This window comes from Anticarsia gemmatalis, chromosome 12 (assembly GCF_050436995.1).
Source record: "Anticarsia gemmatalis isolate Benzon Research Colony breed Stoneville strain chromosome 12, ilAntGemm2 primary, whole genome shotgun sequence".
NCBI lineage: Eukaryota > Metazoa > Arthropoda > Insecta > Lepidoptera > Erebidae > Anticarsia > Anticarsia gemmatalis.
This window is the reverse complement of record NC_134756.1, coordinates 8,586,133-8,609,956: the sequence shown is the minus strand read 5'-3', so window position 1 is coordinate 8,609,956 and position 23,824 is coordinate 8,586,133. Positions and strand designations below refer to the sequence as shown.

The window sequence follows — 23,824 nt, the reverse complement described above, 5'->3', positions numbered from 1 at the left end:
TCTTCCACTCTTGTTCCATTTTTAGTATTGATAACCTTGTTTATAATAAAATCAACAAGGGAAATACATTATCATATTAATAATGATATCCTAACCTACCTTAATGACAACTTCATGGCTTTATGATTACAGTACACTACTTACATGAATTAAAATAACCATATTATTATCTGCTAAAATTATTTTTTATTATCTACTTGGTCTTTGTCTACTCATTGATTATGTAGCATTTAATTACACACTCATACCCAAATAATCACCATGACTTAAAAAAATCTTGATGGCAGATGCTAGCACTACATACTTATTTACTTTTTTTTTCCACAGACAACACATCTCAATGACAGTCACCAGCAGTTGATGGTCCACTGGGTTGGAGAAGGCTCCCATGTGATAATATGTCTAGCAAGAGACTCCAGTCCCAGGAATAAAGGGGTGATATTACCTTCAGCCCTCTTCATTTCCTATGACTATGGGAAAAACTTCACTAACAAGACTGAGAGCTTCAAACTAGGGGATGAACCTGACAGTGGATATGCACAACTGGACAAATTCTTCAATCATCCCAAATATCCGGAATTTGTAAGTACTAATTGAGTCATTAAGTAATTTTGTATTGTGTGTTTTTAATTTCCTGTTTCCTTATAATGATTTCTATTATGTCTTAATAGTTGTTGTATTGAAATAATCTTTGTTTGGCTGTAAACATTTTGAGTTACATTTGCTTCATGTTATCAGAAGATTGTTTGCAAAGCAGTGATAATATTGATAATGTTATTTATTTCAATATGTTAGCATTCTAATTACTCTGTTTACACTTCTAGAACATTCTATCTATTAGGTGAAAGGACTTATTTTAATACTATTAGTGATTTTTATTTTGTTATTGATTAGATAATAGCAAAGTCAAATAATCTATGAATCCTCAAAGATTTGTTACCTACTTATTGTTAATACCAATAGTTTACATCTTTAACTATTATTCTAATTGCTTTCTTGGCTAATTATTCTTATCTAGTTGTATCACTTGTATTTAAATGAGACCAAATTTCCCCAAGAATTATCTCGGGTTGATGAAATACAATAATAATATATGTAACATAAAATTATACTGAAATCTCTTACAGGTTACAACTTTTTTTAATCATTCAAGATTCTTTTAATTCGTAAATAGAAGAAAATTGTCACAAGTACCACTACCTACTTGCAATAAGGAAATGCTTATATCTTTGCAAATAGTACCTTTACAGTGAATACAAACAAAAGATGTATTAAAATTTGTGATTCTTCCTTGTCATAGACCAAATGATCATACAAAATTATCTTTACATTAGATAAACCATATTAACATAGTGTTTAACAAACTAATGTAGTTTTTATTCCGACAGACGTAATGACGTCACATGTTTACGATACATTGAAGATTCGTATAAAAACAATGCTTTTCAAAAACAAACAATGATAACGTAATATCTGTAGATAGCTGCTAGGCTGATAGGTCAATAGATTTAATATATTTTGAATAAAAAGTAAGCCTGTATTGAAACAAAAACCTTTAATTGGACTAGTTTTACATTCAATTTCGCCCGCCTACAAATATTCCTTGGGTTTAAAAGCATACCGTTTCAATCCAGGGTATAAACTACTTGTGAGCAGAATTTTATCAAAATCCAGTCGCCTCTAAAAATCCCCGAAATGTCCAATCTTTCGAAACCGTCATTAAAAGAACTGTAGGCAATTATTGAAATCTCTAATTTCTCTCTATTACACCTTGGATTGTTCAGGTACCTACGTATTGAAATTGAAATTAAGTAATAAAGAGATTAGATTTGAAGTCGTTCAGCCACTTTTGTAGCTAACTATACATCCTCACACAATTTCGCGTGTAGAGTAAATAAGACTATGTAATACGTATGTTTTTTATCGATCCACCTGTGTCGTACTTGTTAGTGATTAGAACGAGATAATGACTTGTGTATAGTTTCATCAGCCTTGCTTGCCGGCTCAGGGTCTCAATGTATTAACTTAGAATAAATAAACATGCATGCATGCATATTTTTTTACCTGCGCTTATGATACGATGCAGCCTTGATTTTAAATGACTTCACGCAGCTTTAGGGTACATTGCTCTTTTTGCTTTTCGTAAATATTTTTGGTCATATGACGTAAAGTGCCCTGATCGTTATTGATAGTCGTCGGTTCTGCAATTTTTACATATAAGGATAAATGATTAAATATACTTACATTTGAATATTTAAATATTTCTACAATATTATTAATTTGGGTTACTTTGAATTTAACTGACTTGCTTGCACTACATTAAATAAAACAGAACAGTATACTTAGCAAAATCAGACAATATTACTACTATAGAAAATTATTAGCGTTTCAAATAACATAAAAGGCTAGAATATGTTGTAATAGTGTCATAAAGCCTCGTATCCACTAGGCAACATTTGGCGCGCGACACGTGAATCTCAACATGTACGGCAACGCTGCACAACAGCGCGCGACGTTGCCAGCTACCGCGCAACGTGACGCGCGGCTTGTTGTTTGTTTAAAGTGCATCGTTAGTTGAGCATCATTTGTTGTCGAGTGGAGACGTGACGCACAACAATGTCCGTAGTGTGGTGTAACGAACGAGTGCTCAAATTAATCGAACTGTACCAAAACTATGAATGTTTTTGTAACAGTATCTCGAAGTCTGTTTTGTTAATTCGGGTAAAATTCGTAAAAGATCCATCAACCACACTGAGATCACTGAATACATTTTCTTTATTTTGTAGGTATTTTCTAACCCACCAACGTGGTTTTCTTCTTTTTGATTTCGATAAAATTATAACCACTGCCGCTGAAATCAACACAAGTTCCTCTGGCGACATGTTGTCGACGACTGAAGAATGTGTGGACAGACAACGTTGTTAAACAAATGTTCCGCGTCAACATTCAACAAGTTGCGAAACATGTTGAGCAACATGTCGCGCGTCAAATGTTGCCTAGTGGATACGAGGCTTAACAGTAACAAAACAGCCTAGTATTATGTCTGTGAGGTGAAAGACCTGAGGTTGTTCACGTTAGGTATTTTAACTAAGTCCTCATGTACTAACTCAATGCAGGCCATTACCAATGTTGTTTGTGCTAAAGTGGCTTAGCAATTTGGCAAGTGATGCGAGTTTACTACATCGATGTTTCACTTGTTTAGGAAATGGGAAGCACATAACCTATATCTATTGTTAAAATAGAGAATCGGTAGTTTATAATATTGTTTTCTTTTGAAATTAGCAACCAAGTGATGGTTTTTTGTGAGATTAAACCGTCATTACGTTGTTCTTATACACAATTACTATAGGAAACTATTATGGAGTTGTTACATTAATTGGTTATTTGTCATTAGGTATTTTAAAATAATCAAAAACTTACTTGTGGAGTAACTAGCTTCTGTTCGCAATTTCGTCCGCGTGTAAATATTTTCCGGGGAAAAATCCAGGTTATCTGTGTATCACATTTTACCAAATCGATTCAGTAGTTTTTGCGTAAAAGAGTAACAAACATACATACATGACATACATCTTTACAAACTTTCGCATTTATAAAATTAGTAAGATACCTATTGCAAACCGTGTTTAATTTGTAGTATAAATAAAAAAATCAAGGGACGCCTAGTACGTTGATCGAGTGCGACCTTTTAAATACGTTGGTCTAAACTTAGATGACCTGTTGCCACTACTCCTAATTGGGTTGTGGCGGGTCAGACAGCAGCCACTTAACGTGAACTAATACTAAGTAATCAGTCCAGCGTCGGTGCGGTGGTCAGATTACTAAAGTGGCAAAGGTTTTAATGAAGATTTTTTTTGTGTGTTAGTGTTAAAATTAGAACAATAGATGGCCCCTACCATACATATTTTATAGTAAGCACAGTAGCAAAAAGACAAGTATGATCTCTTTCTTTTTTGCTTTTCTTTTTAAAAGACAACTCCCGCGCTTAGAATTAGTCTTGTGTCGCGGGGGCTTTTACAAACATACAAATAATGGACACAAAATACAACTAGAACCGAGCACAATATTGTCCCTTCAAAACTCATGTATCAAAGAAGACTTCTCTCAGTTTTGCGACTGTTTGAGGTCCATTCGGAATTGCTGTTGATTCTCCCTAGGCGAAGTTACACTAGTTTTTATTACTAAATAAACACCGTGTGCACAGTGACGTCATCGGCTCACATTCTGTATTCCGTTATGATTCTTGTTAAATTAAACGCCTATCTCTAGAGTACCGTTATGGACGCTAACGTACGCTTAGAACATATTATCATATTTTTTGTACATGCTATTCATGTATCTGCTTACTACATCATTAGAGTAAACTTGGCCTTGAATCGGGTCAGCAAACGGATGATTCTAGTAAATTTACGATTTTTATTGTTTTTTACTACATTTATATAAAAATGACTGGAACTCGCGTAAACAGTCACATGTCACATCCGTTGTCCTGATAACTCGGGGAATTTTGATCCGGTTAGTTTCCAATCCAGCTTCCTGAAATACATTGATGACTCCCACACTTCCCTTCATAGTAAAAAACACTTGTATACTGGATTTTCCCCTTTTATCTTCTACTGGTCTCTGTTTTTGATCGTTTTCTGCCAATCACACAGATGCCAAGTATCTAGTTACGCCACCGGTTTTTCGGTATATTTCGACGTTGTCAACTGCCTTCATTACCTTCTACCATCTATAATGAAGAACAGAAAAAGATCTGCCCGCTTCACATTACATTAAAATTATAACAGCTCCATTTCTAAACTAAATCTTCTTTGCAGTGCGTTTTTGTTGACTCTACGAACAAAAAGTTGTTCTACACGAGAGACAATGGACGAACGATAGAGAGGTCGGACCTGACCTTCTCGCCGGGTGAGCTGGCTTTCGACGAGGAATTCCCCGACAAATATGTTATACTGAACAAAGTTGACATCAACAGAAAGGTAAGAATATATTTTGCTTCAAAAAGAATAGTTACTGACTTTGGGTAGGATATTAATACACCTGCAATCTTTACATGATGCCTTTTGGAATGGATCTAATGAAAGCCTTTCCGAGTAATTGTGATGTTTTCGGTCCCTGTCTTTTTCAGATGAACGCCAATATTAAAGCATTATTTAGGCTGTCGATAATTAATTTACGTAACAAGATTGGCCTTTTTGCCATTTTATTTTTGTATTAGTTTATTAAATAGAAACCAAGCAATAATCAGGAGCATTATTACACAACACAGTTACTATAGTTGCACCATACACACGATAGTGTAAGACGTTTAACTGAAGGGATATCACCAATCATGTTGTCGGCCGGGACGTTTGTTCGAGAAGCTTCACGTGACTCGACCTCTGTTCTCAATAGGAAACTGCATACCTACTTTATTTATCCTGCACCCAATCACGTTGCAACTATATCGAGTAATTTATCGCTTGATTTTCTAACGAACTAATAATGCTCTTGCTAATTTATTCATCTGTTTCTGCAGTTATACCTGACTTTGGATGGCGGAAAAACGTTCCGAATGATCCAGAGTTATGTGAAGACGTTCTTCTGGTCTTCTGGACCAGGGTTCCCGAAGGTCTTCTACACGGAACGTTTGAAGCCTGATGGCACAAGCACCGTCTTCAGTGCAAGTGACCCCACCGACCTCGTCAACGCAAACATACTCTTCGAAGATGCCAAAGACTTCCAAATCAAAGGAGACTTTATGTTCGCCACGAAACAATCAAAAGAGGTAAGTTTTGTTTTCCTCAGTGAACGTAATACTGTGGTTTTGAAAGTCAAAAGAGATCGCTAGTAAAAACAATATTATTATTCCGTATTCTGTTCTTGTTTTTGCAATGATAATATTGTGGTTCATGGTCGGTATACTCGTTATTTTTTTAACCAAAGCTATTGGTGTAGAACCATATCAGCAAAACAAAGGAAATACAAAGTGCAAAGCACTCGACTAGTTGCCAATCAATCACTACCGTTCACCTTTCGTAGGTCATAAACATGATAGCAAAACAACAATGTTTACAAAAATATTTGCGTCAATTATCATGTCATTATGCTATCGTAGCTCACAGAGTGAATAGAGCGTGACAATCTCATTAGCATCTTGTCGTTTTTCCGTTCAATAATCATTTGATGAATAATCTTCAAAACTGTCTTTAATGTACAGCCTTGCTATAGCTTATTATTAAAACTATCTTTATTACATTCAAATTATGGCTGTGTTTCGAAATAAACAAAATACTTTTTAATCGTGATTGATGATCAAGCCGCGCTTTCCCTCGGGATGGAGTCGATAAAGTAGCTTCAACGGGTTGTTGACCAAATATCCCGATGTAGGCGAGCCCCAAAACTGTGTAGGTAAAAGAAACATCCATCAACCGGCGTCACAGGAAACATTTAATAAGGTTCATAACCGATAAACTTATTCCTACATCCGATTCACTTGTATGCGCCATTTGTCATTGATACAGTACATTTACTTGTCAAATCAACTATGGCTTTGTTCGAGGTAACTGTTGTTCACATTTTGTGTCAATGTATCCAATTATTCTCTGTTATCAGTCGTTAACTCGGCGAAAGTAACATGTGATTATATTTATGTACGTAGCTTGATAGCTCCTTGATATCGATGTTTGCTCGTTCCTTATGTTTGTCATAACACTAGTTTCGGTCTAAGACAGCGCTGACGCTGACTTGCGCTGACAATTTCTTATCATTCATCGATCATTTAATGTAGCCACTATGATTTGGGTTAACTTAGCTATTGGTTTGGCTTTCTTTTATTAAGGTTTGCGAATATTTTACAAAGGGTTCAGTAGTTCCGGGGGCTCCATGCAGACAAAGTGTCATCACTTTATTACTTACTAGATTTATTAGTACCTATGTACTAATTGATGCACTCAGACAGTAGTAGATACATTTACTACACATTCTTGTTTAGGTATTGATACAGCAGCAAATGTGTGATTCATATGAGTGACGCATAGTCGCTCACTCATAACATCATTTAATTCGATTAAACAGCTTCAATGCATACATTTCGGAGTCTCCTCTTTCAATAATAAGCTTCTCAAATGTGCGTATGTATATGGAGCTGTAGTAAATTGTATGTGCCAGTCGTGATTGTATTGTCTTCATAAAATATTGAATTGTAGCTCTGCGTCTTTATGATTGGATTCGTGACTTACGTTGTACCTACATCCTGTGAAAATAGGTATTTGTTGGGTATCGTATGGTATTACGCAGAAATGATTGCTGCTTAATATTACATATAACTTTGTTCAAATGTATGCATCTATAATGCGCGTGTTGACATTATTAAAGTGCCTAGAATACTAGGCCATTTAATTTGAAATACCTTAAGCCATATTCGATCACGATATCAGATTTCTGTTTTGATTTTATTCAAAACATTACTGAAATTCTATCCATCTAATAAAATGACGTCAGTAATAAGACCAAGTATAGGCTTACTTAATTGAGTCACAGTTAAGTGGTGTTCATTGTCGCATCACGTTAGCCTACCCTTCTACACGTATAAATAACGTTGCACACGAAGGAAGCCGCTTGTCAAGTGAATAATACGTGGCAAATTGTCCGCCTTGCTCCTTCAACGTCTCGAGTGATCGTACAATTACCCAAATCACCTCTGTTGATATGATAATTTATGCAGAACTTAGGCTTTATAACAAGGACCACAATACGGCGTAGTTGTGATATTATTATAGAGTAACAATGTAGTATGTATGGACTATGTCGTTAAAAACGCCCCCAAGATCTTTGCTCGTTCTTTTATCAGCTGTTATTCTTTCTTAGGGAATATTATTAAACTACTCATGAATGGAGTCGCACAATATACGTAGTAGTAAAATATATTTTTAAGTAAAAAATATATTTCATTACTATCTATATTGTGCGGGTTTTTGTTGCGAAATTGCTGGCATACCTTTTTCTTATATAGAATCCCAAACACCAGTAATCGCACAAATAAATGGATTTAATTTTATTAAATGCAAATATTCGTAAACGTCCTCGCCCTCTTTTTGTAAATAAATTTGTGTACATTTATGTACAAAATATTATTTTGGCACTCATTCCATGAATGCAAGCTTCCAATATACCTAAGTAAATATTTCTGTGCGTGCGTCAGGGTGACAAGATGCAATTTTACAAAAATGTAAAGTGAATTAAAATATATACATTTACGTATTATAAATACTTTCTACATAATTTTAGTACATTAACTGTAACGTAAAACTGTTGTAAACCTTTTTAAAAATGGTACAGTATTATCCTTTACAGTGATTTTCAATGACCGGCAAATTCTGATAGAAAATTAGATTTTCCTTATTGGTTCTGTTGATATGAAATAATTGAAACAATTTTGTTTTATTTTAATTATCAAAGTAATTAATTGTTTTTGTTGTTTATATCGCCTAGTTGGTTTAATTTCGTTTTTGATGTCCTTGTCTTTAGCAACCAACTAGTATATTTTTCGAGTTTAGTAGCACATTCTTGGAAGCTATTTGATAAAAAATGCCGTTTGATCACAAATATTATGCCCTGGTATATTTCGCTTGTTTAAAGAACATACCTACCCATTTAAAAATCTAAAAGCAGTCGGCATTTTGCAATCAGCATTATATTCAACTAAAATTAATTAAATTACGAATCAGCAAACTAGGTCGGTGCCATAGAAAGAAATGTACCTAAACGAGTAATGTGAATATGCAAATCACGTTCTTGAACTTACTGAAATAAATATTCGCTTTATCGCTTTATTACACAATCTATAGTAAATTGTCAAGAGACAAACAAATTTAGAAGAAAATAATTTGTTTGTGTAAGTTACTGCCGCTGCTTAATATGGACGTTCTTGGATATAAGGACAGGACCAAAATATCTAACCAATTTGCTATATAGTCAGTCATTATTTTATACTAACAGCAAATAACCTTGTGTCTGACAAAAACTATTAGGATAAACCACTGTTTTTTATGAGAAGTCTAAGCATATTCGATTTACCCGTCCGTAGGTAATAATAAACTTCGTTGCTAGAAGCATAATATTCTTTACAAGTATAAAAAATATGGATTCCTTATATTAAAAGAAATTCTATCCTTTTCTTTATCTGCATCTTCATGGTTTTATGATCAAGACGGGAATCGGAATAACCCTTTAGTTTCATATTTGTAAAGAAGAATATAAATCGTTTCCTATCGTTGTAATTTGGCAATTAGTATCTGCTTGCCTATTAGGTATATTTTTAAACCGAAGTATTTTATAAAATAGCCGGTTGAAAATAATATAAAAATTATTGATCGTCCTATTATTTCTTACTCGTAGCTGTCATCAAGTTTTACATCTAGCCATAATATAATTTGATCCTTTGTTTATTAAACGAACGGAAGCTACATATTAAGATTATACCAGCAACGAAAGCCTTCGACAATGATGTCATTGTTTACGTAATCTAAGTGAGTGTTTCAGGTCACACAAACAGTAATTTATTATTTCAAGTAATAGCTATGGGACTCGATACTTGAACAGCACTCTTTTTGTTTCGAAATTACAAATGGATACTTTTGTTATCTCGGTTTTAAGTGGCTTTGTTGACTAGGTTAGTTCTTGACGTAAAATATGGGTGTTTTTAGTTTTTGAAGTTGTGAAATATATGCAGTACTTTCTCCAACTATGAATGAAACCTTTTAGTAATGAGGGCCCATGTCCTACTTCATTGTATAATAATATATGGTCTAGTTAAGTTAAGTTGGGATGCACTGTCCGATTGCCTATAATGTGGTGATGTAGGTGTTTGGACCTAAGTAACTCAACAAAGAAAATTGTTTTGTTAGTCTTCGACCCAGTGTCAAAGTTGTTCAAGCCCGAAAACGTAATTAAACAGGAAAATATAATTTTGATCAAACCTTCCTCTTGTGATTTGTAAGCAGCATTTAACATTAGTAATTGGTAACGTTACTAAACCGTCTTCAGATTTACCTTGTCGTTTCTCTCTCAGTTAGTTAAAACCTTGAGTGAATGTGGTTTGCGATTGTTTTACGTAAACTTCATCGACATTCACTTGCGTAATCGATAACTGTTTTTTATGCAGTTTAGAACACAAGCTTGTTCTTGACATTCTCATGCATTTTGTTTTAAGTTCAGCGGTTTGACTGTAAATATATATCTATTTATAGATTATTATATTTAGAATTAGTACTTATTTGATTTCTTTAAACGCGTGGAAATATAAATCGTGAGAATTAACATTATTGTGATTTTTCGTGCAGTCGACAATATTAAATTATCCTTCCACATATTCCATTACTCATGTGGTTGAATTTAGGTAATGCGTAATTTGTACAATGTTCCTAATTAAGAGAAGGATATATTTTTCTACAGTATTATTAATAGAAAGTGATTTAATTATCCTTGTATGTACTCAAACTGTTTTACAATACATATTTTACTAAAACGCAATATTAAAACCTCACATGACAATGTTTTTAAACTCTATAGTCGACAATAATCACGATACTGTAATCGGTTTAAATAAAAAATGAAAGCTGTTTGCGTCATAATTGAGATCCTCTCAATTATGCCTCGTATGATTGTTGCCTTACCAAGCAAAAAATATTAAACAAATAGTAATATTTTACTTTTATACAATTTAACACACGCATATATAAAAATAATGTTTATTTCAGTAACTTATAGGTACTAATGTATTAGTTCATAAGCCGGTTTATCATATAAAATACTTTTAAACCGTAACGATATTTTCATGTGGACAGTAGCCGTCAGTCAAAATAAGAAAAAAAAAAGCAGAATACTATACTATTTAGTTGATTGTTATGTTATCTATCCCTACATATTGTTATTCACAATATGTAGGGATAGATAACATAGAATTAATCTATTTCAGTCACGTGCTGTACGATTGTGCAAAAAACAAAAAGCGACGCGTTTATTACCATTTTCTAGGTTAATGTATACGTTTGTTACATAAATTGAACGCATACCAGTAATACGATACGTTGATTATAATTAAATTGGAACATTGGATAGTCTGATATTGTTTTTGTCATAAAACTGCTGATTGGTTAAAGAAATTGTTGAAAAACAATAGACGGTGCTACTAATTATAAGCGTCATTAGATACACGTGTTGATTTAGTAACGTTTATGTGTTATCAATTCTTTGTCAGTGTTTTAAATATGATTCTGTAGGTCACCTGATATGTTGATAATGTTATGTACGATATAAACAATAATAAAATAAGGTTTATAATAATATTAATGATAGGTGTCGATTTTTCCTCATTGACGCTCACGATTTTCTAACACAGGTAACGATTAAGGTCCTTGCAAGACTGGCAATATGTCTATAAATAACGGCTTAATGCGACTTTTAAAACGCCTTATTTATTACGTCTGTTCTTGTAGCTTATATCATTTTGGAAATAAACACGAGACTAGTCTAAATATAGACTACAATTACAATAACTGTAACAAATGATACAAATGCACGGAGCGAGTTGGAAACTTTCTAAACTACCGAATAGTGTCTGAGCACATTCGCAGTTTATGTAACGTTGTATGAACAAAGTAATGTAGCAGTCATACATACATTGTTTGTATGTATTTGAAATAGATGTCTTTTATATAGTCTAGAGGAAAATATAGTTCATGTATGTTCTGCCTGAAGACAGTATAAAGTCTGATGTTTTAAACTGTCCCATATGAAAAGAAAGTTGCAGAAATCTGCACATAAATAACCAAAAAAACATGTCATTAGTCTTCCGTTTTATTCAACAAAAAGTGTATGTATCATTATCGTTATCATCTTTTGCCAAAACTGACGTTAAAATCTTTGTTGTTGGGTCATTGAACTAATAATTTAACCTCTATTTCAGCGAAACACCCTACACTTGTACATCTCACACCAGCGCGGTCCATTCTACAAGGCCGAGTTCCAGACAGAACTAGACCTTAGGAAGTTCCACATCGCAGATGTAACCGACAAACGTATCTTTGTCTCTGTCATGCACACTGACTCTCTCGCCGACCTTTACGTGTCAGAGATAAGCAACAATTTCACTCAGTACAACTTTGTATTGAGTTTGGAACAGATATTATGCTACTTCCCTGATGCTAATTGGAAGGACAGTTGGCTAGAGTAAGTATAACAAATACACTCATTTGTCAAACGATTTTCTTTGCTTTCAAAGTGTCATTGTGTAAGGGAACGACATTGTATAAACCTTGGCACTAAGGACGAATATAATTTGGCCGGGAAATACTTTTTTATTTTGGTACAAAGAATGTCAATGAGATGACGAATGATATAATTAGTACAATAATGACTTATATTCTACGTATACACTCAACGGAAACTTTAAGGCGGGGGTACTATACTACCGGCCGGGACGCAGAGTATCCGAAAGGAGGTAGGTACCGCGTCTTGGCCCTTTTACGATGACCGTCAAGATTTTGGCCGGTATGTCCAATGAACCGTAACGGGAGAACCCGACATACCCCTTCCCTCCTCCCTGGAAAGGGCATGGAGTAATGCTTATTTCTGACGCCAAATAGGGGTTTACTAAATGAAAATTACGTCTTATTTTCTTTTATAAAGTTAATAAAAGACATATTTTGTCTTATATGACCGCCAAATTAGAGTTCCAGACACCTGACCTTTCTGTAGGTCACCGTCGATAACAAAACAAATATACTTCATAATTTGCTAAATAAACTATCTATTTTCAGAGATGTGACGGAAGATTCTTTCACTGACTTGTACCGTGTGGAAGGACTGAAGGGGATTTACATCGCTTCGAGGGTAGATTCTAAGGCACATGTTACTAACATCGGACCGGAACATTTGATTTCACTGATCACTTTCGATCATGGAGTCACGTGGTCTCCTATTAATCCACCTACTGAAGATGAGAATGGTGAGTTTTTTTGTAGTTATTCCAACAGTTGTAGCGCGATTCTATAAAGTCAGTGCTTCTTCTTCGTATGGCCAGTGGTTAACTTAGTGTCAAAGTTATTCAAGCCGCCAAAGGCCTTGACCTGGCTTAACGACTGTTATCTTAACTGACAACAACCGGGACCGGCTTTTTACGTTCTCTCCGAAGCACTTAGACGCCCAGTTCAAAAACCACTATGCGGTCTCCCATCTATGGAATGACCGCGCCAAGGTTTGCTGAACCCACAGATCGTTTCCCGACCGGTGAGCGCAACTGGCTATGGGCGCCTTGCAGTCAGTCAGTCTGTATTAACGAGTATCGAGAGTTTGACATTTAAAATCTGCTGCAAAAATAGTTTCTACGGCACCCGCTAATGGCTTCAATCAGATTTTCATACAAATACGACAGCAAGCCGGCTGTCGATACTCGATACTGGTAGAGAATTGCTTAACAACATATTGTTACTTATACGGTACCGTATAAGTAACAATATGTTGTTTTGATGACATCAATATCAGAATACTTACCTATTTTGTTTATTATATTACTAAGAAGCTTAGTGAATCATAGTATAGTTCAAAGGTTTCCTCACTATACTGTTTGGTATGTTTATTCGCGGTTTGCCTTTAGTTGTAACTTATACCAGCGTACTTTAGAAATTTGAACGTATTAGGGGAAAACGAATTCCTTTGCTATTTAATGCTTAATGTGTTATGCGGTAAAAAATCTGCGTAATTTCGTGTGCGGATATTCCTTTTTTTATGTATCCGAATTCTAAATGGCTTCCGCAACCAACATGAGTTGAAGATAACGCATATATCTGAACTATTTAGAACTTAAATCCGTCGAAATATATACATACAATATAAATTAATTAACTTAAAAAATATATGCAGTTATTTGGAGTATGTTTGAGGAAGATATTTCTAAAAACATTGACCTCTATGAAGAGGAAATAAAACTAATGATTAGCTATTCATTCAAACAATGCACGTTATTTTATTAATTACTTTACCTATTAATTGCTTCCTCTGAAACCTATTTCTATTTGTATTGTTATTAAATTTATCGTCATATTGGTATAATTCTGAACCAATTTTCCTCTGCTGAATTGCGATTAATAGAAACGTTTTATATTGTTTGTTCTATTAATATCTAATCGGTTGTTTATGTGCTGCTTCGCAAGGGTTTCCTCTCGAATTGACCGAGGGGCTAGGCTTTGAGTCCACCACGCTTGCCAAGTGCGGGTTGGGGACTTTGCATGTACTCAAGAAATGCGTTAAACAACTTTTTAGACTTGCGAGGTTCCGTCACGATGCTTTTCCTTCACCGATGAAACATGTGATAACTTTTTCTAATACAAACATAACTTCGAAAAGTCATTAGTGTGTCATTATTAAAAACATTAGCATTGTTATTGTAAAAACTTGTAATTTGCAACGCAAGCGTCTTACAATTTAATTTCCAAAAAAAGTGCAAAACGAATTAAGCTAAGTCATAATTTTTTTAACGCATTTGTCCACAGGCAAGCCATTGAACTGTCACCTTGAAAACTCATGCAGTCTACACTTATGCCAGAAGTTCAGCCAATTGTATCCAGTCACAAGGTAAATTATATCATCCACTGCTTCTCCACACTCTCATTCACAGTAATAAAAAAATGAACTCTAACTTTCTATAAATAAAGCTCATTTTTGATAAACTCCGGTCAATCTATTATTACTATCAGAACGATAGTAATACGGTTTCTTACGCAATTTTTTTTGTTGTGTTTTTGACTGTAATAATGTATATTGACTACAGAATAAAAATAACTATGTTGTGAGTGAATTTGTATAAATGTACTTTGCCAATGACGGTGAAAGTTATCCAGGCAGTGATGAGCAAACTGGCTCGGTTTAATGCTTATTAAAGTAAAGTCATTAAAACCGCTTTCCCGCTTCGGCACCGAGGCAGCGCGTTAGTGCACAGCTTGTATCTTATTCAATCTACAGCTCAAAAGTGCCACACAGTTTATTTGAGAGAGAGTATTAAATCTTGCTTTGTTAAAAGTAACTTCACTATAAATGAAGGTGTGAAAGTATACTAGACTAACTTATACAATTTATAAATAAGTGTCAGAGTGGCATATCTACTTGAAAAAATGGCAGCAAATGTATGAAAAGTAACAAAATTCCATCCGAGAACTATCATGGAGCCAGGCATGAGAGTTAAAGAGCACATTATATTGAAGTTATTACACTACAGAAGTAAGAATACAAATAGAAATAATAGAAACTATTCGTACTTATCATTGTAATAATGTGGCCGTGATATCCTCTATTATATTTATCTATGTAAACGTTAACTAGATAACTACAAGAAGTTGTTTACGGAACCAACAGTTTATCAAATCTCATATTAGTATGTTTAATATTATATAACAAAGTGTCTGATCGAATTTAGTCACTTAAATTCCGGTGATTGGTCTATTTCATTTCTTAGAAGAAGTTAGAAATAGTTCATACTAGGTCTTGAATAATTATTAGTTAATGTGTGAACTATGACCAAGATAGCAAGTGGTGGGGGAAGATCTCAAGAGGCAAACAACCCCTCTCTAAATATCCAAAGCCAAACTAAGCATTTTTCCCATTCCAAGTCGAAATTTTTCTACTGAACGATAATCTTATTCTTATTATGAAATAAGTAGCGTTAAAACAATACAGCTGTATTACCTTGAACTTTATACTTGAAGATAATTTGATATAGTTCCCGCGTCGAAGCATTATCTGTAGTGCAGTTTGTTGACCTCATGCACAATTCAATGCCTCGTTGTGAGTGCTATCTTTCTTCGATGATTCATATCGTATTGCAATGTTATAGAATAAAGTGCCAGTCTTTAAGATAATGGAACATTTGGTGTATTTTTTTCCGATTAACATCACAATAACACGGCTGATTAAACGTAACAACTGCTGTAGATGTTAGTACGTTGATTTTCATATTATAGGTATGTTTTATACATATGTAGAAACGAAAGCGTGTCGATCCAAAGTTCAAAGATATTTTGTATTTGGTATTATAACTTTTAATATTATTTGGAATAATCACGTGTGTGCGTAGAATTACTTGACGTTTCGGCACAAGTTTAACCGGCTGCAGTTGCAATCTGACTTCAGTCGGCAGTATGTTATATATTATTCTTGGTACATAAAAGAGCTATTCTCTGATTAACATATTAATTCTTGAAAATGTTCTTCTTCAATATCTAGTTCTTAGTAGACTATTATATTATAATGAGAGTTGTGACTAAGACATCTATTCTGCAATGTAGATACAGGAATATAAACATTTCCTGTATTAATCACTCTTGTAAAAAAACAGCTGCTTTTGCAGTTACCACATGTTGTATTTTATCCTTGAACTGACACAAGTGACCAATAATTGAACTCATTTTTTTCATATCTGATGATTCATTTGACCTAATATGGAGATATATTGTGTATAATATATTTATTTTACAAATATTTTATGGCATTGTTAACATGACGGAGTAATTAAGCGATATGATTGTATTGGGATGCGGTTTTGTATTAGTCATTATACTATTATATACATTGATCTTATATATAAACTATAATAGCCTTGGATACAAGCTGTCTTTATTCTACAATACCTATTAATAATTCTCAATCTATCTATTTAGTCCACTTCAACTTAGTACTGAGTATTGGTTTAGGCTTCACTCCCAGTTCGTCGCCACTAGATGTCTATATTATTACTATGTCTTTGCGCTATCCAAATAACTTATAGAACAAAATACTTCGAAATCCCTTGTTTTAAAAAGGTTTGTTTTACAATTGTTATAACTTCTATAACACAATGTTTCAATCTTTCTGTCGTGTGAGGTTTCATTATGTCCTCGGTAAATTGCTTTCATGGTATATAAATAATCGTTATGTAACTATAATAATCCTTCACCGCTGTAATTTACATAATGACTCTATACATTAAATACAATAATATCTCTCTAGTACAGGTATATACTAGAGAAATATTATTTTATTTAATGTCTAGTTGCCACGCAATTATTTTCTAGAGTAATAAAAATATGATACATAAAATATACATTAACATTTGTCTATTATAATTTATTATAACTGATTGCATCTGTTAGTGTTATAGATGATTTAGTTTGCACGTCAAAACTGTTTTATATGATTTGTATACTGTAGCATTAGGTATTTAGAACTGTAGATAAATTAGTTGAATAAAAACTCCAGCATTTCCCGTTAATTCTAATCGAAAAATGTAACTGTGAGATAAGAGAAACGGATCATTAGTTTTACGATAAGCCATCAATGTAACGAATCAATAATTTTATTTCATCAGTAAAAATACTATGCTGATAAACATTAAATTGTTTTCAGCCCACCAGGAAATGTTGTTGCGAACGGTCTGAGGTAAACTCATAAGAATAATAGCGTGCATTCATTTAAGTTATTAAAAGACATTATGCTTACGATTTTTATTTTGCACTTTGCACGGTTACCATTTTAACAATATATTTTTAAATTATTTTTTATTCAATGTGGGTTGCATTTTGTTGTTTTTATTCACTTGTAATAACCTTCGACCAGGGTAGCACAATCGACAGTGGTTTAATTCATTTATTTTTTTATTAAACAGAGCATGATATTACATCGATAGTATTCAAATATAGACCGGCCATCATTTTGAGTTTGTTATATTTTATTTTGAAGGGTTTTGTTTAAGTGTATGCCTGGTTGTTTCAATTGAACACACGTCAAGAAAATCGTAACGTGTTTTGTTTTGTAGATCTGCAAGTATCATGAGCTCCAAGTCGGCTCCTGGTGTAATTATGGCAACAGGCGTAATGGGCAAGTCCTTGAAAGGAATACCTGGTGTATATCTCAGTAGAGACGCTGGTCTCACTTGGAAGAGAATCCTTAAAGACTATTATTTCTTCAACTACGGAGATCACGGCGGTGTCTTAGTAGCCGTGAAATATTTCAAGTCCCGTGGCGAAACGAGAAAAATCCTATATTCCACGAACGAAGGCATCGAATGGAACTCTTATCAGTAAGTTCAATGTTATCAATTAAACATTATGCTGCTCTGCATTTATCAATGGATGTATTCATTTATTAACTACATAAATTTTTAGGTTCAATGCTGATGACCTCCGCATATACGGCTTGATGACAGAGCCTGGTGAGAATACGACTACTTTCACCATGTTTGGTTCAGAGAATGAGCAACATCAGTGGATAATCGTCACTATTGATTTGAAGAATACATTTGCACGTAATTGTACTGAAGACGACTACAAATACTGGTCACCTTCGCCTCCAAATTCTTCGGTTTCCTGCGTTCTTGGCACCAGGAATACTTTCCAACGAAGACTCGCTCATACCAATTGTTATAACGGAATCGATTATGATAGACCTTTCAGGAAAGAAGTCTGTGAATGTAGCCGACGAGACTTTGAATGTGATTTCGGATTCATGCTATCTGGAAACGAATGTATTCACAATAAATCTGTAAAGTACGACCCATATGCCATTCCATCTGATTGTCGTCCAGGACACTTTTACAAGAGAACAAAAGGTTACAGGAAAATCGATGGAGACGTCTGCACCATTTCTGGATATATGGCATACGTGCCTGATATGATTCCATGCCCCATCGAAGAACCTACTGAATTCATGCTTGTTGCATTAGGCAGTAAAATCGCACGCATTGACTTATTCGACAATAACACCATATATCCTGTTATAAACGAGAGGAACATAGTTGCTATCGAATTTGACATAAAGAATAATTGCATCTACTGGGCTGATATAGAACTAGACAAAATCAGCCGTCAATGCTTCAATAACGGTACTGCGCAAGAAATAATCGTTGATAGAGATCTGGCGAGTATTGAAGGAATGGCATTCGATTGGATCTCGAATGTTCTATTCTTCGTTGATGGCTTACGAAAGAAAATTGAAGCTGTAAGAACTGACATGACACTAGACGGTAGAATGCGAGTAACAATTCTTGATTCAACAACACTGTCAAGGCCACGAGGCATCGCAGTTCATCCTAAAGCAGGTTACTTATTCTGGACCGACTGGGACAGGACTAATCCATCAGTATCAAGGTCAAATCTCGACGGCACGGATGTTAAGAAATTGTTCGGCAAGCCAATTGTCCAGTGGCCCAATGGGATAACGATCGACCAAATGTCCGAGAGAATTTATTGGGTTGATGCGATGGAAGATTATATCGCAAGCGCTGATTTGAATGGAAGATATTTCAGAAGAATATTGTGGAATGATGATAGGGTGACTCATCCGTTCGCTGTTGCTGTGCTGAAGGATAAGATGTATTGGGATGATTGGAAGGTGAAATCGATCTTTGTGGCTGATAAGGATTCTGGTGCGAATACAATGACGATTAATGATTCGTTTGTTGGTTTAATGGACTTGAAAGTGTTCGCGCACTTTGTCCAGCACGGTAGTAACGCCTGCTCTTATAAGAATACTAGCTGTGACGCAATATGTCTTGGAGGCCCTGGGAATACGTTCAGTTGTTTGTGCCCAGACGGTCTGATGAAGGTAAACGGTAAATGTATGTGTCCTAACAACACTGAACCGTTCGCGAATATGACTTGCCCACAAAAGACTGAAGCTACTTGTAGTCATGTAAGTATCTTTTTATTGTTTGTTAAAAGTCAATTTTTTTTAAACCCACGACCTCCCTATCGGTCGCGCTATGGTATTAGCGTGGCGACCTAAACCACTGCGCCACAGAGGCAGTCAAATTAAAATGTTGCTTTCTTAGCTTACTTAAAAAATCTAAAAATCCTTTTTATTTCTTTTAGTTCACTGATTCGATAAACGTTGAACACTACTTTTAATATGTTTATTTTTCTTTTAAAGCATCTAAAACGGAGATCTTTATTTTGTAAATCAAAACTGCAGTTGTTGAGATACGTCAAAGTAGAAATAATATTGAACATATTTGATGGTAGATTATCCAGTAAAAAACTATTTTATTTACTCCCCAGGATCAATTTATGTGCAAGAACGGCAAGTGCATAAGTTCATTCGCCCGTTGCGACGGTAACAACGACTGTGGTGATTTGTCCGACGAGATTGTTTGTTTGTGCGTGCCGCCTATGATCATGTGTGACAATACAAGGTGCTATCTACCACATTGGAGGTGCGATGAAGATATTGATTGCGCTGATATGAGTGATGAAAAAGGTGAGTTAATTATTTGTTTAGGGAACTATATGACCTATAGAAATAGGGCAGTTTTATATTAGGTCGGGGATAAAGTCTTTTCGCGTTATAGTATGTATGAACTTGTAATAAAATCTTTTCTCTACATAAAAATGCTCGATATTTATTGTACCTCACGAGCTCACTGAAAGAAATCCAATGAACCGTGTACTCATTTGTGGTTATTGAAGCCAAAGAGATTTTATTTCAAGTTCATACATACTATAATGCCTAAAGATTTTTTCCCCAACCTAATATTAAGTAGGTTAATCTTAGCAAATGACGAAGGTTTGCAAATATCTGATTTGTAGTTATAAGTAAAATTCCCAAGACATTTGCTTAAGTCTTTATCGACCTGGACAGCAGTTTTGAGTTAGTTTATTAAGAATTACAATAAGAACGAAAGTCAATGACACTATGTAACCTCATTCGCTGAAAAGTGTGATGGAAGGTTCATCACAATTATTAATGAACAGTTGTTTACTGAATATAAATAAGGAAATATTTGCGTCAGTACATTCTTACAGAGAATTAAAACCGCAAGTCTTTGTTCATTGGTCGTAGTGAGGCGATTGCATTAATGACTCATTCATTGTGTTGTCAAGTGTTATACACAATTTTATAGAACAGAATGTATTTTAAGTATTCATAATAATATAGGTATTATTTTAAGCTCCCATTTATTCAGGGTACTAAGTCTGTAGACTTGTGTGCCACCATGTATTGCTCATAGAACAAAATATGTACACGTATCAATCTAGTGAGTATGCACGTAAATATGCGTGCACGCTCGTATACGCAAGTATACGTTCTTGTCCTATAAGATTTGAATACCAAACTTATAAATGCAACAATGTCCTTCTGTCTTCTTCAGGCGTTCCCAACCTTTTCTTAGTCCGGGACCACTTTTATATTATTCTTGTTAGCAGGGACCACTATGTAAGTATATTAAAAATAAAGTCTAATAATCATCCTTAAAATTTTAAAATCATTCGCGGACCATATTTAGACTTCCACGGACCACTGGTTGGGAACCACTGGTCTACTTGGAAAACCAGTGCAGATGTATTTTTTGTTCCGTATATGTGTCTATCATAAGTTCTTTTGCTATAGATTGTGGACCTCGCAACTGCTCAGCGAATCAGTTCCAATGTGACAACGGACATTGCATTGAGAAGCGGTGGGTGTGTGACGGCGATAATGACTGTAAAGACCGATCTGATGAAAGGAATTGTACGGTACGTAGCTATTTAGATAGCTTTAGAAATATTTTATTATAATCTATTTTGTACATGTCTTAGTATATAGAAGACCGCGTTATTTATTGTATTTTATTAGGAGAAGTTCAGTCTATTAGGGGATTACCCTTTAAAATAACAATTAATTATGTTAGTTTCCTTATTATAATTATAATTGTTTATAAAGGGGGCGGAATGGTTAGCTAAATGACGAAAGTAATATATTATTCACCCAATATCAGCATCACGAATCGATATACTTGTTTACTACTGCATTTAAATATTATCTGTAAAACAGGCAATGATTCATCGATACAATCTTAGTTCTGGGTAATTTCTGCTTCACTTCACGCTTGCGAGTCATTATCAATATATAAAATGTTATATAAATTACTAGGGTTTTTCGCGACCCTTATTTAATCTATGGCGTATCTCTTGAAGAGTAATCTGTCTATTCTTGGTATTTCCATTTTGTATTATTAGTTAAACCGGGTCTTAAACGCTATGAGAATTTTAAGGTTACTTACTATATACCTTACCTTATATACTATACCTTAGGTATATACTATACCTTATTTGTTGCCCGTCGTTTCGATCGAATTACATCGACCGTGGTCAAACTTTATCAAATTTATTACCTTTCCATACAGATTCAAACGAAACGTCCGGACATCGTAGAGAGCTGCGCCGGCAACGGGTTCCGTTGTTCGAACACCAGCAACTTCTGTATACCTAACTCTTGGGTGTGTGATGGAGAGAAAGACTGTGACAACGGCGAAGATGAACGAGAACAGCGCTGTATGGATTCTACTTGCGCGCCTTATATGTTCCGCTGTCCTAGTGGGAAGTGTATCTTTAAATCTTGGGTAAGTTAAAACTAAATGTATTTCATGCTTAAAATTTTCGATAGTGTCGAGGTTGTATCGAACAAATGTCAAATACTCGACAATTTCGTCATTTAGACGGAGCGTGAGCTGATTCAGGTGTTTTCACACAATAGATAGACTATAAATAAACAATACCTATACTGTGTCAAAGTTGGAAATGGACGAAAGAAAAAAAAATGAATCGCAAGTTATTTGTTTCGGCTTCTTCAGTGTACAAATCCCTAAATTGATTAACTATGACTAAGTATAGATCACCTAATAAATTGATCTTTCCTAAAACTAAACTTAATCAACTTACACTACCAGCTGTAGATTTTCGCGTATTCGATATCTAACAAAGGGAAATTGTCCAACCAGGTATGTGACGGTGAGAACGACTGCGGCGACGACAACCGTTCAGACGAACAAAATTGCACGCACACATCACACTCGAAACTACTACCAAACCCTACTGAGAAACCGAACTTCTTTAGCAACGGAACTTGTTTAGAATGGATGTTCAAGTGTGACAATGGAAACTGTCTTCCTGACTGGTGGCGATGTGACGGCATCAATGATTGCGGGGAGGGTGATAAGTCTGATGAAGTCGGGTGCGGTCTAGAGATGCCCGAACTGAAGCCGGTGACGCCCGAACAACATTCGCCTCCGATACGCAAGTGTGGCAAGAACGATTTCACTTGTGCACCTGGTAAGTTTGAAAACTTATAACTAATTTATATTGTCTAACCGTTCAGTTATTTTCAATCAAGCATAGGAAAATTTAGACAATGTAAAGAAAGATTTATTTTGACAAGTGTGGACTTTATGATAGGCTTTGAGTAATAGGTCTGTTACAGCATAAACATTAATGCAGTTATTAGATAGGTTTATGTCGACGAATTGTAATTGTTATAGTTAGTGAAATCTGAGCACAGTAAATTTCACCGACAGCTTTGAGTGTTGAGTAAAAGATAACATTTTAACCGTCAAAAAGAAATTGAAACCTAAATAAAATACACGATTCATAGATAGAAAAGACCAGTGACGGTCAAACCAAGTATGAGGTAGCTAATACTAATGTTGCGTGGTCAGGTCTGTGCATCCCGCTGCAGTGGGCGTGCGACGGCGCGGTGGACTGCGTGGACGGCGCGGACGAGCGCGACTGTCCGCGGCGCGGCGCGGCGCCGGCGCGCTGCGGGCCCGACGAGACGCCGTGCGCCAACTCCTCCGCCTGCGTGCGCAACGACCAGCTCTGTGACGGCGTCAGCCAGTGTCCTGACGGGGAGGACGAGCTGCACTGTCCCGTCACCTCGGTAACTACCTAATAAATCTTGTATCATATCAAAATTCACTACTTTTAAGTGTGTTTCACTACTTTTAAGTGTTTGGTGATAGGGGGCTTCTTTTAACGTAAATTAGCTCTTTATCCTATAAAAAGAA

General features: G+C 35.1%; 1 protein-coding gene across 3 annotated transcripts in view; it reads left to right on the top strand.

The window, feature by feature from the left end:
* RpS19a (Ribosomal protein S19a) overlaps positions 1–23,824 on the top strand; it is a 35,626-nt gene that overhangs the window by 3,934 nt on the left and 7,868 nt on the right. For 2 of the 3 annotated variants that reach the window (XM_076120625.1, XM_076120622.1), the window contains 14 exons: positions 328–582; positions 4,818–4,979; positions 5,519–5,767; positions 11,948–12,210; positions 12,801–12,988; positions 14,532–14,613; positions 17,416–17,448; positions 17,825–18,088; positions 18,174–19,698; positions 20,064–20,262; positions 21,394–21,518; positions 22,169–22,384; positions 22,763–23,093; positions 23,477–23,697. In XM_076120625.1, the coding sequence (XP_075976740.1) occupies positions 328–582; positions 4,818–4,979; positions 5,519–5,767; positions 11,948–12,210; positions 12,801–12,988; positions 14,532–14,613; positions 17,416–17,448; positions 17,825–18,088; positions 18,174–19,698; positions 20,064–20,262; positions 21,394–21,518; positions 22,169–22,384; positions 22,763–23,093; positions 23,477–23,697 (4,113 nt within the window). The remainder of the gene's footprint in view (positions 1–327; positions 583–4,817; positions 4,980–5,518; positions 5,768–11,947; positions 12,211–12,800; positions 12,989–14,531; positions 14,614–17,415; positions 17,449–17,824; positions 18,089–18,173; positions 19,699–20,063; positions 20,263–21,393; positions 21,519–22,168; positions 22,385–22,762; positions 23,094–23,476; positions 23,698–23,824) is intronic. The other variant, XM_076120623.1, reaches the window with a different exon arrangement.